We start from the raw sequence: 16,825 nt of genomic DNA, 5'->3' as shown, positions 1-16,825 counted from the left end.
TTTATACCAACACCCACTCGCTTTTCTAAAATGTAAATAACTTACCCAGGTTGCCAAAGCAACAAAAAATTGGGCCCAAAAAGGTGTTGCCATGAAACAGAGAGACTCATTCTATCTGAGGGCTTGTGTGTATGGGAATATAGTGGTGTAAGGTACAGTGTGAATTTAAACTGATCTAGTTATACAACTATAACTCTCAATGTGGACACTCTTATGTCACTTTGGAAGGAGGTTACAACTAAATCAAAAGAGGCCACTCTTATTATGGAGGAAGAGTGCCCACACAGGGAATTACATTGGGCTGTGTTGCTAAGCCTGTTTTGACTGCATACAGTTTGCGGTGTACCAGAATGCCCCACATAGTAGAGGTAAAAATACTCCTTACAACAAACCATTGATTCAGCAAGTCAGCTACTGTGCACTATTGTTATGTTCATGATTGTTGACAGAAACACAGTGTGTATATCAGGCAATTATTGAACCAAATAATTGTCTCCTAGACTCATTCACATATGCTTCTGACATGGGACTTTAAAGGGATCTGTGAACAAATGAATGTTAATAATGTGGTCTGTGCTGTGTTTTTAGGTGACATGGCACAGTCTGTCCACATAGGCATCCAGGACTATTCCCTAATGGCTTGTGCTGGTATGAATGGACCGTAAACTGGAATGAGAAAAGCAGAGCAGTGGGAATTACAAATGATCACAGGCTTCAGTTTCTCATTGTTATTTTACAATGTGGCACCACTGCAATACCTGTGAAGTGGCTGAAACAATTATCTTCCATTACGGTGATTCCCAATTTTACTTCCTTCATACCGTGCATGAGGAAAATCGGTAAGAGTATTCTCTACCCAGACCACATTTAAATAGATATAGGGCCATGCATTGTTTATATGGCAAATATGAAGCATACAACATTTGACCATGGAATGACACATTGTGTTTCCTTTTTCTACAGCATGAAGTAAAAAAATCCAGGTCCCACTCCAGGGTGCCTTAGGTTTATAGTTAACATATATCTACAGCGAGGGACTTTTGTTAGAAAATGCTGTTTATATAACATGGCTGGTGGTTCATAATATTTTTATGTTGAATCTGGTTCACATACATGCTGTACAGCTGTCTTTTAGTGAACAAGACCTAACTAGGCCTCTGTATGGATAAATTAGATTTAACTAGGGTAACACTAAGACCTTATTTCTATTTGAAAAGCTTTATGTTTTGGTGGGTGACGTGTCATCTAAGTATCCATGCAGGTGCCTTTTAAGGTACTGTTGGCCTCTGAAAATTACACTGTGTTCATTTGGATTACAGAATATTTCTGGTATCTGTTCTGTGTCTAATAAATAAATCAAGAAACCCTGACAAATAACTTTAAAACTGGATACCTAAATTTAGGATCTTAAATCCTTATTTAGGCTCAAGATCTATGGTCAAATTTTCAAAAGTACTGAACACTCAGCAGCTCCCATTGACATCAATGGGTGTTCAGCACTACTGAAATTCAGGCTCCTCATTTTGGTGATTAATATGAACTCTTAAGTTTGGGTTCTTAAATTTAGTCACCAATGCTCAGATCCACAAAGGGACTCAGTGTCACAACACCTAACTTTTAGGTATCTAGAAGAGGGATTTGGCCTTGAGCCTGAGTCTGGCTTACATTACAGTATAGACAAACCTTTAGGAGTCTATCTCTGGGAGAGGAACAGGGCTTAAGATATGCCTTGTTATTATCTCCTATGGGCTTGCTTAGGCAGAAAATGGCTTTTAGGGCTCTCATTCTTAGGCACCTATCTTTCCCCCTTCATTGTATAGGAAGCCTGGGCACCTAATTCAGGCTTTGTGAATCACTGTGATCCACAAAGTGGAGTATCTTAAATCCAGTCCCGTTCCTGGAGATAGGCTCCTAAAGGTATGCCTACATTGCAACGTCATCCCAGGCTCAAGCCCAAATCCCCCTTCTGTGTACACACAAGTCTGTCAGACTCATGCCAATATGCCCTCAGGACCCAGTGGGGAGAGAATCTGAGCACAAATCCCACTGGGACACTGCCAAACTCCATTTTACAATGTGGATGTGTCCTGAGACTTGTGTCCTGAGAGTCTGCCAATGCTATTCTGAGGAGCCAGTGTTCCTTGCCATTTCTATCCCAATACTGGCCAACCAACTCCCAGGAAATGGAAGCAACCCCCTGCTTCAAGTTCAGTTGCTCAGCGTGTAACCCTTCCATTTTATTCTGACCACTGACGTACAAGCAGAGTTAACCTTCTCCTGAGTTGGCTATGTCTACAGACAAGAAGAAGTTCTTTGCAAAGAGTGCTGCTAGCTGGTCATGGGACCAGTGAGATACCAGTAAATCTTTAGTCTGAGGCGAGCAAGATGTCCAACTTCGGTAAGAGTAGCAGAAATTACCTGTGTAACAAGAAATAGCCAACAAGCTAGCAGCCTTGGGGATTAAATGGACTGGTGATCAGTGCAGGGAGCAAATTATGTGGCTTGCAACAGCATCCCTGCACAGCCCCCCTTGGCTCCTGCCCTACTGGGCTGAGAAAGTCTCACAGAGACCTTTAGGTGCAGTGCCCACCTGGTGCTTTTATTTACAGCGTGTGCTCCCACCACCTTTCCACCATACAAGTAGTCCCCTTCTTGCAGTCCACTGGCGGGAGAGAGGGGGTCAAGCTATCTCTCTCTGCTTCCCCCTCACTGCTTTTCCTCTATTGCAGCTTTCCTCTTTCCAGCTCTCTTTGGGCTTCCTTCCCCTGGGGCTCTTATCCAGCCCCAACCTGATGAGGCAGCAGCTGTTCAAGCTTCCCCAATCAGGGTCAGGTAGTCTACCCAGCTCCAATTTACCTCCCTTAACTGGAGCTGGAGTGTCAGAAGGTTGGCTAAGCAGTTTTCTGCTTAGCACCCTGTCACATGCCTCCCCGAACCACCCGGTTCAACTGTACAGGTCCCCTCCTCCCTCTAATGGGCGGGGTCCTACTGGGGAGTCCTTCCTCTTTTGGGTGACCTGCTGGGGCTTCCTTGCAGGGTTCAGCCATCCTCCACCCACAGAAACCACATTGCGTGGGGTGGTGGGCCACCCAATAGCGCTGCTTCTATCCAGAGGTCACCACACCAATCATACCCCTGGGTGTGCCCCCCTTTTTTCCCCCCCTTCACCTCTGTCAGGGATTCAGGATTAGCCCCAGCTTCCTCCTGGGCACCCAGGACCTCCAATTCCCCAGACCCGTCAAGCAGGATTCAGGCCTCGTCTTCCAGGGGTCTGCCTACAGAGAGTTCTGTTGGGTCCACTGGCTCTGCTGAGAGCCCAGGGGCAGATACTCCCCCTCATCCCCCCAACTTCTTTCTCCTTTCCCTTCTCCCATCCTTCCTGACTCAGGCTCTTCCCCCTTCCTCAACGGGTCTCTCCCTCCTCTCACCTTGAGCCTCCTTGCCCAATCTCCTTTCCTTCTTGGGCAGGGGTCCCAACTGGTGCCCACCACCACTGGGTACAGCAGGCCATTTACCAACCCGACCCATTTCCAATGGAACTGGTCCCAAATCTCAAGGGGTACCTGGGCCATTGGGCACTGCCTCTCATCCCCATGGATACATTCCAGATTTATTTTGGTCCCAGGGATTATCCACTGCAGCTTCACCAGCCCCCTCCTTACAAGAGAGCAGGCCAAGGCTGAGTCCACCAGACCCTGCTGGAGTCTCCTCCCCACCCTCACAGGAATGGTGGACAGTTTCCGTCCCTTCCCCTGCCCTCCAGAGTTGGTCCACCTGCAAAATTCTGTAAAGCTGCAGTCCATATCTGGGCAGACCTGCTTTTTATGCTCCACTCGCCGTGCAGATGAGTTGCCAGCAGATGAGTTGCCTGGTCCCAGTGGGAGCTCCCTGGCTGGTCTCCCGCTTTTTCTCCGGACCCTTCCCAGTCAGGATTTTCTCCCAGGGTCCTCGTCCTTATAGGTCCTCATCTACCATTAATTGGAGCTGGAGTGATAGAGGGTTGGCTAAGCAGTTTTCTGCTTAGCACCATGTCACATGGCTCAAGAGTGACAATCGGAAAGCCAGGGATGAGAACTGCACCTCTTGGAACTCTCAGTCATCGTGCCTCTTTTACTTGGACTTTGCCCGGGTGCTGGGTACTGCACTTAGTAGTGAGCCAACAGCAGTTCACAATAGCCTTATCAACCAGGAAGGTGACCTTCTAACTCACAAATCTAATACACCACCGTGGAGCCATCAGCTGCTGGATCAGGCTAGCAAAGTGACTGGTGCTGATGCCAGAGACCAAAGAGGCTTTGGAGCACTTGCACTGGAGCAGTTGCACCACATCCTGGGTCCATACATGGAGGAGCTGTTTGTTGACTATCCCCCTCTTGAAGAGAAGCCCACCACAGAACCAGCAGGAGAAAGAGAAGAATCAGAAGTAGTCCTGGAGTCTGATAAGTTTCTGGCTCCATGGCCACTCTTATTAATACACGAATAGGAGGGATTTCCTATTTATGACTCAATGCAATTTTGTTTACATGCCACTATAGCAGCGTGTAGCCACTCATGGCAGAATGCATGCTAGTACCTTGGCATCTCCCACCCAACCCCAACACCATTTAGCATTCAAAATAGAAACCGGGAAGCACAAGCAGCATTTAAACAAGCAAATACAATGAAATTTTTATTAGATACTCTCACATTCTTATAAAGATGTGCTTTGCTGTTAAAAGTAAGAATTTTTATATTGCTTTCTCTTATAGAAAGCTGCACTGTACAAATTGATTAAGCTACAGAGTAACTAGCTACCTGTAAACCGTATGGGGGAGGGGGAAATCACAGTCTGAAATATGGCAGGGGCGGGTTGTATGCAGTCCAGAAATGTGCTGGCAAAGGGGGAAGGGGGCGGTGATGGCTGTGCAGTTCTCTGAGAGTCTGCATTGTCCTGTGTGTTTGTTTGTGGTCCATAGGTAGATATAGTGTGAGCAGGTGGTATCATAAGCCAGTGGTCTCCAAACTGGGGTGCGCACCCCCTAGGGGGTGTGCGAGATGATCCCAGGGGATGTGCAGCACCAGGAGTGCCGCCGGACAGCACTCCGCCGTTTTTTTTCTTCGGCAGCAGCTCTGCACGTCCACAGCTGGTGTTCCCCTCTGGCAGCCTGCCTGCGGTAAGTCTTCCATTCTTCTTCCATTGGCGGCGCACCTGCGGCTGGTCTTCCAGTCTTCTTCAGTCGGCGGCGCGTCTGTGGCGGGTCTTTCGGTCTTCACCCTGGGGTGCGCAAGCCAAAAAGTTTGGAGACCACTGTCATAAGACATAGCTGCACCCGGGTAACTGTATGAACGCAGAGAGTCTTCAGCAGTTTACAGGGAGGCAGTAAGCCATGTGGATGCTAGCACTACACCCTGTTAATCCGCCCATGAATTTTGATCCAATGCTGGGTTCTGATAGTTGCAAATCTTTTCCCAGAGTAGGCATTCCAGATGGGTAGTAACATTTCGGGGAAAGGCATATCTTCCAGGCCTCCATCTGTAAGTCACCAGCCCATTACAATTGCAGATGTGTTGTTCAGTTACCATAAGCTTGAAAACATCTTTGATATACACGGGTGGATTGCCCTATGTCCCTTTGCAGTCAGGAACCTCCAGGATTGTTATGTCCTCCAGCATGAGGAATGCCTGAAAAGATTGAGAAACCATGGATAGTAAACCACAGCAACTGCATCCCCCCAAGCTAAAGTGGTCTGCAATTTTTAAATAATATCACTGGTAAATTTCATCTTAGCATTATGTGTGAAGGCTGTACACTCTGCTTAACTCTCAGTCCAGGAAATGAGTCCTATATCCATGGCCCTGGTACAGTAAGAAACTCCATTCACTCAAAACCATCACAGGTTTCAGAGTAGCAGCCGTGTTAGTCTGTATTCGCAAAAAGAAAAGGAGTACTTGTGGCACCTTAGAGACTAACAAATTTATTAGAGCATAAGCTTTCGTGAGCTACAGCTCACTTCATCCGATGAAGTGAGCTGTAGCTCACGAAAGCTTATGCTCTAATAAATTTGTTAGTCTCTAAGGTGCCACAAGTATTCCTTTTCTTTTTTCAAAACCATCAGTTATTTCAGGGACATTGTCTATGCTCACCACCTTTGGGTAAATCACATGCCTGAACACCTCAGAAACTCCCACCACCACAGCCCCCACCCTCAACTTGCCAACACCAAGCTGGTTAGCAAGAGATCTGTAGCGCTTTGGAGTGGTAAGCTTCTAGATGGCTATAGCAACCCGCTTTTGGACCTCTATAGCCATCCTACTGTGTGCCCTGTCACTGGAGGGCTGGGGCAAGTTGATCACAAAGCTCCAGAAATGGAAAATGTGGCTCTGTTTTGATCTTGGCTGTGCAACATGTTTTACTTTGTAAAATCATGCCTACTGTGCATACAACAAGTAGGCATTGTGTTTTTCCTAGGTATAAGAGACATTTATATGCCCTTACATGGGAATAACAGGAGTGTCAATAATTATAATTATCATATCGTACAGCCTTTGTGATAGCATTAAATGCACTCTGAATGGAAAAGCATAAAGAACCCCTCTGCCTACGTGCAGTTAGCATTCCTGGAAAAATGTTAGCTAATACACTACTCTGAATGAAAGAACGCCTTAATGCTTTCTGATGTAAAATCATCACATGTAATTTCATGTAGCATGGTATAAGTAGGGCACCCTCACGAGTAATTATTCTTGCTGGAAAACATGCAAAATAGTGACATACGTGAAAATGAAAAATATTCACATGTTGAAATTGAAGTGTTTTGAACTATACTGTTATTATGAATTCATGAAAAGAAAAGAACCACTCATGCATTTTGGAGAAGGACACTGCAGATACTACTTGCAACTGTCACTGAAGTAAAACCTATACTGAGATTTTTATTTTATTTTCTCTCTTTGTTAATTCCCTAGAGTATCCTTTGCCACTTGTGTATATATATATATATATATATATCAATCTATTGATGGCTGATGTTACACACTAAGGCAATGTGAGTAAAGTTGAGCATAGATCATAGGTGCCAACTCTGTGCATGCTCCAGTCCTGTAGCACCCATGGGGAACCCCCGTATCAGCTCGCCTCTTCCCACTGATCAGTGCTTCCCCGTCTCACGGGCCGCAATCAGCTGTTTTGTGGCATGCAGGAGGCTCTGGGGGGGAAAGGGGGAGGAGCGAGGACATGGTGTGCTTGGGGGTAGAAAGAGGGGGGCCTTGGGAGAAGGGGTGGGGTGGACCTGGGGATGGAAAGAGGTGGGGTTGAGCACTCCCAAACCCATTGGAAAGTCGGTGCCTGGGGCACAGCTGTAAACCTTTTGCCAGACTTCATGACCAATCTGTACAACACATCACCTGAAGTAAATACAGTGGTGCATGCACAGCTGTTTTGGAGATAGCAAGCGTTGGGGATCCCCAGTGCAGCAGTTCTCAAACTGTGGCTTAGGACCCCACAGGTGGATCATGAGCCCATTTGAATGGGGTCACCAGGCTGGCATTAGACTTGCTGGGGCCTAGGCCTGAAGCCCAAGCCCCACCGCCCAGGTCCAAAGCCGATGCCTGAAGACCTCAGCACTGGGAGGCGGAGCTCAGGCTACAGGCCCCCTGCCCAGGCCTGAAATCTTTGGCGTTTGGCCTTGACACACCGTCCCGGGGGCAGCCCAGCTTCACCCCGTCCGAACCCAGGGGCTGTGTTTTGCTGCCAGCCCAGATCTCAAGAGGTGGCCAGCGCGGGGTAGGCAGGGAGCTGGACCCCAGCCCGTGTAGCACATTGTTCCAGCAGCTCTGTCTCGCGGGGCCACCTGCACCCCGGGGGGGGGGGGGCGGCTGGGGCCCCGCCCCCAAGGGCCGCTGGCTGCGGAGCTCCGAGCGCGGCGGCAGCTGGCTGGCGTCTTCCCGCGGGGACGGCGGGTCGGACGGGGAAGCCGGCGGGGATGCGCAGCCCCCGCCCCCGCCTCCTCCGGCAGCACGCGACGCGAGACGGGCGTAGGGGGGAAGGCTCCGCGCATGCGCCGGAGCAGAGGCTGTCCTCATTGTGGGGAGGGGGAGAGCGCGCACCGCCCGCTACCTCGCGCAGGCAGGCGGGCGGTACCACTCTGTAACGCTGAGGGTGAGGGCCCCACACCCATTTCCTCTGTAACGGGGGCGCCTTCCACCGCCTCCCGCTGGGGCCAGAGTGGGGGGGCTCTCCGCGCGGCTCCGCGTCCAGCGCTGGAGGGCGGCGGGCGAACGGAGCGAGGGACGCGGGGCGGAGGGACGCTCGCTTCGCCTCCTCCCCCTCCCCCTCCCCCTCCCCCCCCGGCTCGGCCGCAGAGTGGGCGCGTCCCCCTTCCCCGCCGTTGATGGTCGGGGCGTTGCGTGGCTACTGCCGCTGCCCCCGGCGTCGCGAGTTCACGCTCGCTCAGCTCCCTCCCGCCCGGCTCGGCCTCAGCCTCGGCCTCCCGGTGGCCCCATGGCGTACAGTCAGGGCGGCGGCAAGAAGAAAGTCTGTTATTACTATGACGGTGAGCGGCGGGGCCGGGGCCGGGGCCGGGGCCGGGGGCGGGGGCGGGGGCGGGGGGGAGCGGCGGGGCCACGAGCTGAGGGACGCAGAACCCGAGTTCCCCGGCTCCCCTCCCCCCACCCTCGCGCCCGCCCGGGCTCCTGCGTCTCGATCGCAGCCCCCGGGAGCTCTCCCGCGCCGCCGGCCCCCCACCGTCCCCGGCGCGGGGTGTCTGGTTCCAGGCAAGGCTGGGGCTGGACGGCGGCGGCGGGCTGCTGGGGCCGCTCGCAAACCCCGTTATCAAGGCGACGCTCTTACCGCCTGGCGTAGCAGCTGCGGAGCCTCCGTGTCTCTTGCGGAGAAGCGGGTGGCTGAGGGCGATGAACCGGCGCGGCGGCCCCTTGTGTTTTGGCCGCCTCCCGGCCGGGGCAACGCACAGTGCAGCGCGGGACAGTTTGCGGACTGTGTCTGCGCATCTTGGCTCGGGGTTCCTCCTCAAATCCGCAAACTACGTCTTGTGGCTTATCTGACCAATAACACATAGCTAAGCCGTGTTGGAAATTTGGGTTGCTTTGCATTGCGTTTCAGGTATTTGCAGCACGCCCTAAGGTGGAAACTTCCCTGTCTCCCATCCCGCCGCCCCCCCCCCCCCAAATACACAAAGCAGGAAAGTTCCCTTTGCTCTCTGGCTTTCTGCTCACAGCGTGAGGCTAAAGTTACTGGTCAGATTACTTGCTTGAGGCTAAATTTCTGCATAAATAAAGGTTTCAGAGTAGCAGCCGTGTTAGTCTGTATTCGCAAAAAGAAAAGGAGTACCGGTGGCACCTTAGAGACTAACAAATTTATTAGAGCATAAGCTTTCGTGAGCTACAGCTCACTTCATCGGATGCATCCGATGAAGTGAGCTGTAGCTCACGAAAGCTTATGCTCTAATAAATTTGTTAGTCTCTAAGGTGCCACCGGTACTCCTTTTCTTTTTGCATAAATAAAGATTCATGGGGTAAGTCTTACTCTTAGTTGAGAAAGGGTGGCATGGATGGGGGATTTTGGTGTTAGACATAGTGAAGAAGAAAGTGATGAGACTGCTTTGCAGTTCCTATTACATGCATTGTCATAATTTGAGATAGGGAGAGCAAATTCTCCAGCCTAGGATGATGCCGGAGGTGCTGCTGCTGTGGTAGATGGGCTGATCAGAAATCCCAGACCTGAAGAAGAGCTCTGTGTGGCTCAAAAGCTCTCTCTCATTAGTAGAAGTTGGTCCAATAAAAGACATTTCTTCACCTATCTTGTCTATTCAGAAAAATGGCAGATTTGTGGGGGCCTAGTCAGGGTTTCTAACATGCTGCCAAGCTAGGCAGAGTTGTGTGGTTGCCGCCCCCTTCTCTTTGTCCTTCACTCTGCTTCTTTGTTCAGCATAAGGGGGAAAAGAGGCCCCTATTAAGGAGAATTTTGCTGAAACTGGGATCTGACCTTTCTCTGGAAGAAGAGTAGGCACTGTTAGTCTTGCTCAAGGGAAGATTGCACTGATATTTCTGTTTATATTTGCCTGTCTTGCAACTAAAAAGGTAGGTATACGGTTGTGCACTGTATCAGAAAAAGCAAAATCTACTTGATTAGTATACCATTTCACTAGAGTGCAATACTCTGGCATTTTAATAGTAGCCTAAGAATTGTAAGCACCATTGCTTGGATCCCTACACAGCTGAAAAACTACATGGGGGAGGAGGACGAAAAAAGCACTGGGTTAAGGAACAGTTCTGTGTTGGCAGGATGATGAACTAGTGATCAAATTGGTCTCAGCCACCTCAGATTTCCGTGAAAATGGATGTTCTTATGGTCAGTTGGAGACTCAGTATTTTCCTTCATGACTGTTCAGACTCCTAATTATTTAACATTTCTCCTGCTGTGTGAGAGCATCTTTCCCATTGTCTACTGTGTTCATCAATATTCCTAGTATTCATCTGGGTTAGAATGTTTCAGAAGACTTTTTTTTTAAACCTGAAACCAATATTGAATGAAGTGCCAAAGTCAGTAGTTATTTTAGATTCTTTCCAAATGTAATAGATCAAAACTGCCTACCTAGAAATTAGCAAAGTTCATCAGAGAAAATTTAAAAACTAATTCTGATACCGCTGGGAAAAGTTCCTAATCCATTTACAGTTCATTCAGCATTTCTTCTAATTTCTATGCTGTGTTGTACCCACAGAGGTTTGTAAATGTTCCTCCTACTGTATGTAAAGGGAAAAGGGCTCACAACCTTAAATGATATGAAAGTTGTAATATGAAAATACTACAAAAGATATGGAAGTACATCTGTGGGTGGATGCAAACTTACATGTAGCTGAGGACATCAAGCTGGAGTTTATTAAAGATTTCTTTGCCGTTGTGTCGAAGACTTTTGTATAGAAACATGACTCCTTCATTCAAGTTTTGATTTGAATTTTCACTTTGTTTCTTTGGAAATATGTAGACGTCAAGAAGTGTACACTAAAAATTACAGTATAAAAGAGGCACACTAATTCAATGTAGTGTGTTTTAAGATGTAATCTAGTACTTTCCCGGCTTTGTAGTAATTTTAGTATGGTTATTGGCAGAGAGAACTTACTCTATCAAATCAGCATTTCACTCTGCAAATCTGCTTACTGTATGTATTGAGATTAACATGTTTGTCTTATTGACTGTTTTGGTACCTTTAAGTCTTGTTAGTTCTGCAAAACTCAGCAATGGGAGAACAAGGGTATGTTCACTAGCTTGATTTTACTCCAGTTTATGCTTGTAACAGAGTTATTAACGAAGTGCATGTTGCAGATTTTTTATTGCTGGTGGTGGTGATGTGTTGAGCTAGAAAGAATCCTAGCTTGACTTTCAAATCATAGGCTAACTGCAATGAAGGGAACATTATTTTACTTGAACTGAGCAAGTATGATATAGAAATGCTGAGATAAACACATGAACCCATGAGGTTATTTTTAGATTAAATGCATTCTATTGCCAGCCTTCAGAATTGATGTGTGTCGGCTTTAAGGGTATGTTCACGCTGCATTGTAAACTCAGGTCTGTGGGACCTGTTCTTGTTCAGTGTTCCCAAGCCTGTGTTTAAGCATATCCATTATATTGTAAACCTGGACTGACAGTTGCTGGACCTGGATCTCACAGCCATGCTAACGTGTCCATACTGCCCTATGCAGACCTTCAGACTTGGTTCTGACGCTTCAGCTTCATCCACACTGAAAACACGGTGACACTTGGGCTCTGACTCACCCCAGCATGGTCCTGAGTGCTTGCTGATCTGAGTCAGATTGATTTGTGTGTGTAGGGCTCAAACCTGAGTCAGAGCCTGAGCTTAGTGTGTGATGTAGACATGTAGTATATTAAAATAGTATTTTGTTTTACAAATGTCTCTTAGGTCCTTGTTCACGTTGACTAGAATAGTGCTTAGATACAATGAACTATTAAAGTGGTTAAGCACAGTTTTGTAGAATCATACTGTACAGTTTTCAAACAATACTGTAACTAGCACAGTTGCAGCTGATGAGTAATTCATAGACTACAAGGTAAGAAGGGACCATGGTGATCATGCTGTCTGACCTGAATAATCCAGGTCATAGAACTTCCCCAAAATAATTCCTAGAGAATAGTTTAGAAAAACATCCAGTCTTAATCAGGGTGAATTTGATTTAAATCACTAGTCAGGAAGACTAGATTTAATCATGAACATAGAAGTCTATGGTTTTTATAACCTTAATACATTATATTCTTCATAACTCAGAGATAGATGTAGGTTTCATTTTTAGAAGGTACACACTATACATTTTTGAAGTGATTTATTTTGAAAACTTTTCAAATTACTTTTACAGCTCTATCAGAAAATGGATGATTGGTAACTTTATTTATTTCAAAGGTAATTGAAGCAGATATTTATGAAGTCATTGGGAGGTGAACTATTTCCAATTCAACAGGTTAATCATTAATATTTGGAGGATTTTCTTGCCATGTTGTATTAGTAGGAGAATATCATCAGACAGACATTTAAATTGTTTTATTTAACTAAAACAACATTATGTATTCTGGATTTCTTTCTTCAACAGCAAACATATAATATTATAACAAAGCATACGAATTTTTGAATTTAGTTAAAGATTCAAGGCTTTTAAAATCAAACCTGATTTTTATTTTGTTTTTAACTAAAATAGTTTAAATGAAATATTTAGAAAGCAAAACAAAAATTAAATCCACTATGTCAGCCAGGTCAACATGAGAAACTTAAAATATTGGCTTCTGCAGATAACTCAGTCTTCACCTTCATTTTCCTGTTTGTTCATAATCTGGAAAAGCAAAACGAGCTTTCATGCTTTTTCAGGTCCCAAACGATTTGTCAGTTTGGCATGCATTAGTCCAAAGGAAGAAAATATTGTTTCTACCCCGGCAGAAGAAGCTACTGTTGTTAAAAGTGAGATTATCACTTCAACAGTCTCTGAATCCAAGTGCTTAAGTGACTTCCACCAGTTCACTGGTGTGACTTTCTTTAAAACATCAGCAGACATGTATTTCTTGAATGGTTAATTACCCTTACTGTTAAAAATTCACATCTTATTTTTTTTTAATTTGTCTAGCTTCAACTTCCAACCATTGGATCTTGATATATCTTTGCTAGATTGAAGAGCCTTTTAGCATATTTGTTTCCCATGTAGGTACCTATAGACTATAATGAAGTCAACCTTTAACCTTCTCTTTGTTAATCTAGATAAATTGAGCTAATTGAGTCTCTTACTGTAGGTATGGTATGTTTTCTAATCCTATAATGATTGGCTCTTCTCCGAACCCTCTCCAATTTATTAACATCCTTCCTGAAATGTAGACATCAGAACTGGATGCAGTACTCCAGCTGTCACACCAGTGCCAAATATAAGAGTAAAATAACTCTCTAATCCTACTTGTGTTAGCTCTTTTGGCCATAGAGTTGCACTAGGAGTGCACATTCAGCTGAGTATTCTCACAAAATGTTCAGAGTCGCTGCTTCCTAAAATAGTCCCCCATCTTGTATACACTCAGGAACAAGGAATATATGCCATACTTAGATTTACATTTAGCCATATTAAAACATACATTGTTGGCTTGCCTCCCAATCCGATGTCTGTCAGTGGCCTGTCCTCTTTACTATTTACCACCCCTTCAATTCTTGTCAGCTTCAAACTTTATCAGAAATGATTTTGTTTTCTTACAGGTCATTGATATATTGTAGGCAAACATATTGCAAGTATTTTTAGATTTTCTTATATGTATCTTGCACAATTTAATATTGATGTTTAAAAGGTCCCTTCTGCACTGATATTGTAGAGATTTAGGCAGGAACATGTTCCATGTAGGCAAGACTAAACCCGTTGAATTATGGGCAGGGCACTACTGTGCTCAAATGCTGTTTAAATACAGTAATATTTATAATGTAAATCAGCCACAGTTCAGCATGTTATGTGTATATGTAAAGTATTCTAAAACTGAAAACTATTTCATACGTGTTTCCAAGCCCTGTGCCTAATAGTCTGGAAACCCCATACATCAGCCTCCATGCTGTGTTCCTGTAATGGTATTAGGCTGGTGTTCGATTGTAGTTGTGACTATGCTGGCAAGCTTAAGACAAGCTAAGAAAAATCTTTGAGACACAACTAATAGAAAAGACTGAAGTGAATGTGCAGGGGGGCAGCGGTAGCTCAGTGGTTTGAGCATTGGCCTGCTAAACCCAGGGTTGTGAGTTCAATCCTTGAGGGGGCCATTTAGGGATCTGGGGCAAAAATTGGGGATTGGCCCTGCTTTGAGCAGGGGGTTGGACTAGATGACCTCCTGAGGTCCCTTCCAACTCTGATATTCTTTGATTCTGTGATCCTAGGATTGGCTGACTACCTTTCCAAACATTGCACCATGAATTTATCCACTGCTTTGTAGATACATTTGTAATGACTTTACTAGAAACCATAGAATTGAATGTGTGGGAGTAAATTATCACTTGGAAAAAACAGACTAGAAATAGATACAGTTACTTCAAGTGTAAAGCTTTTGAAGTATGTTATAGTAATGTAGTGGCCAAACTAGATTATATGCATGCATAATAACTTTTTTTATATATAGCTTAATTTACAAAATGTGGTATACTCTTTGGCTCTGATCCTACTAGTGTAAGACTGACTTGTTAGTGAACTGACTTGAGAAACTTTATGCTACTTTTGTAAAAATGCTTACTAAAGATGCAGCCTATGCAAGTGCTTCTACAGGCACTTGGCTGCTTTGTAAGCTTGCTCGTAGCTACTGAATACGCAAGCTACATTTTTTAAAGCTTAATTTTTTTTTATAGTTAACAATAGTAGATCCCATTGAATTTAATGGGGAGCTAAGGATATTTAACCCTTTCTTTCGCTGTAAGTGCTAATCTAAAAAAGCCTCCAAAACCTGTGCGCACCTGTTAGTTCTTGCTAACTGTTCTTTTAAATTCAGGACCATATCTACTGCAAAGAGAACATTGTAGTAGGTGAGTATAATATGCAGTTTAAAGTAAATACTTAAGAGATCAGAATGTGGCAATATACATATAGTAACTTTGTAAGTTTGTAATATTTTAATTTCAGTTAATGCTGTGAGACAAAGTGAGAGAAGCCAAAAAAACCCAGACATTGCTAGGACATCTGATCTCCATTGGTATTCCATTTTTATAGCATAACATGAGCACAATGCAGGGGCAGAAAACAAACCTTAATTTTGAATTTCTGTTTGGTTTGTCGCAGTTTATGCTTAGAAGAACTCTTGTGCACGACAGTGTCTCAGCATTGGTGCAGTTATTAGTGCCTGACAACACATAATTGATATCGGACAGACTACAGAGCAATTGCTTCCAATCTTTCTTTGCTAAAACCCTCTTGTGACAAACTGGTAGATTTTCCCCTTGAGCCCCTTAATCCCAGAAATTGCTATCTTATTTTGTCTATTCTCTCTTATTTTACTGTCTCTGTAATTTTTTTCACTTATCTTTTTTTCTCCTCTTGGTTTTCTTACTCTTTCCTTTGCCTCTGTAGTTCTCTCCATATTACCAGAGACTCACCTACACTGGCAAAAATCAAATGTTCATAATTCACCAGAGTAGCTGTGATAGAATATGTGGTCTTAGGGTAGTCATCAAGGTATGTGTAAATTTACAGTAGCATGTAGAGTACAGACACTTCACACCCAGCTATCATGCATATAAATAGCAATGAAGATTGTGCGGCCTGCCTTAGGTGAGTAAAGTGCCCTGCACGTCTAACGGTTAAGGTAAATACCTTACGCTCTCTCTACACACCTAAGCAGTGGCTCCCATTTCTATACTGCTATTTTCAGCAGCATAGTGTCCTACTGCCTGCCCCTGCCAGAGCAGTTCCTCGCTGCTCTGGAGCCTTTCCACACTCCTCTCACACTGCTGCCACATGGAGCCATGCTTGTCACTGAAATGTGTACATGCAGCTGGCTTTTACTGCAGGCACGGAACTATACATGTAATGCCTGTGTTCTAGATGCCGTGGTAAATGAAGACAAGGCCTCAGGTATTTGTCCTCTTATAGTTTCTAATGCTGCTCTTTTACCTCTAAGAGGAAAATGCCATTTTATTCCTATTAGCCAAACATGCAGACTGCTTCCATTTCACATATAGGTGCTTAAACTGTCTTTGTAAAATTTATTATAAATATTTCCCTGAAAAGGAAGACTTCCTTACAAATTAAAGTAAAGGTTGATAGATGTGATGAATACATCTGTGGAGGATACCAGGTCAAGCTTTTAAAATGAAAACTTACATAATTATCCGGACAAAGGGCTTGGCTACACTTGCAGAGGTAGAGTGCTGTGAGTTAAACCAACCCTGGGAAAGCACTACAGTGTATTCACACTGTCAGCTGCAAGCGCACTGGTGTGGCTGCATTTTCAGCACTTGCAGTGGCATTCGGAGCAATGCATTATGGACAGCTATCCCACAGAGCACCTCTTACCATTCTGGCGCTGTGGCTTGTGGGAAGGGGACAGGGGGTGCGAGGCATTCTGGATCCTGTCCCAGCGCCCCGTGATGCACTGCTTCGCATCCAGCAATCCCTGTTCTTCCGTCCACATTTGGTGCCATTTTTCAACATTTTTTTGTACTGCGTGCTCTGTCTTCCCTTTCAGTCTGCGGGACTGGATCCCGAACTGCTGAGGAATATGCTGATGGGTCTCACCCGCATGTCACGAATGGCAGTTGAGTTACTCCTTAAGTTACAAACGGACAGTGAGGAGTCTAATGATGTCAACTCGCATAAGGCATAT

At 45.3% G+C, this 16,825-nt stretch overlaps 1 protein-coding gene across 2 annotated transcripts in view; it reads left to right on the top strand.

Moving 5' to 3' along the window:
* Positions 1-7,879: 7,879 nt before the first annotated feature.
* The window catches only part of HDAC2 (histone deacetylase 2), a 62,354-nt gene continuing 53,408 nt past the window's right edge, over positions 7,880-16,825 (top strand). The window contains exon 1 of one of the 2 annotated variants that reach the window (XM_038397045.2): positions 7,880-8,137. In XM_038397045.2, the coding sequence (XP_038252973.1) occupies positions 8,035-8,137 (103 nt within the window). In that variant the 5' untranslated portion in view covers positions 7,880-8,034. Of the gene's footprint in view, positions 8,532-16,825 lie in introns of both variants that reach the window. The other variant, XM_038397046.2, reaches the window with a different exon arrangement.

Source organism: Dermochelys coriacea, chromosome 3, assembly GCF_009764565.3.
Source record: "Dermochelys coriacea isolate rDerCor1 chromosome 3, rDerCor1.pri.v4, whole genome shotgun sequence".
NCBI lineage: Eukaryota > Metazoa > Chordata > Testudines > Dermochelyidae > Dermochelys > Dermochelys coriacea.
Note: the sequence above shows the minus strand (reverse complement) of the source record. Positions and strands in the feature narration are given on the sequence as shown.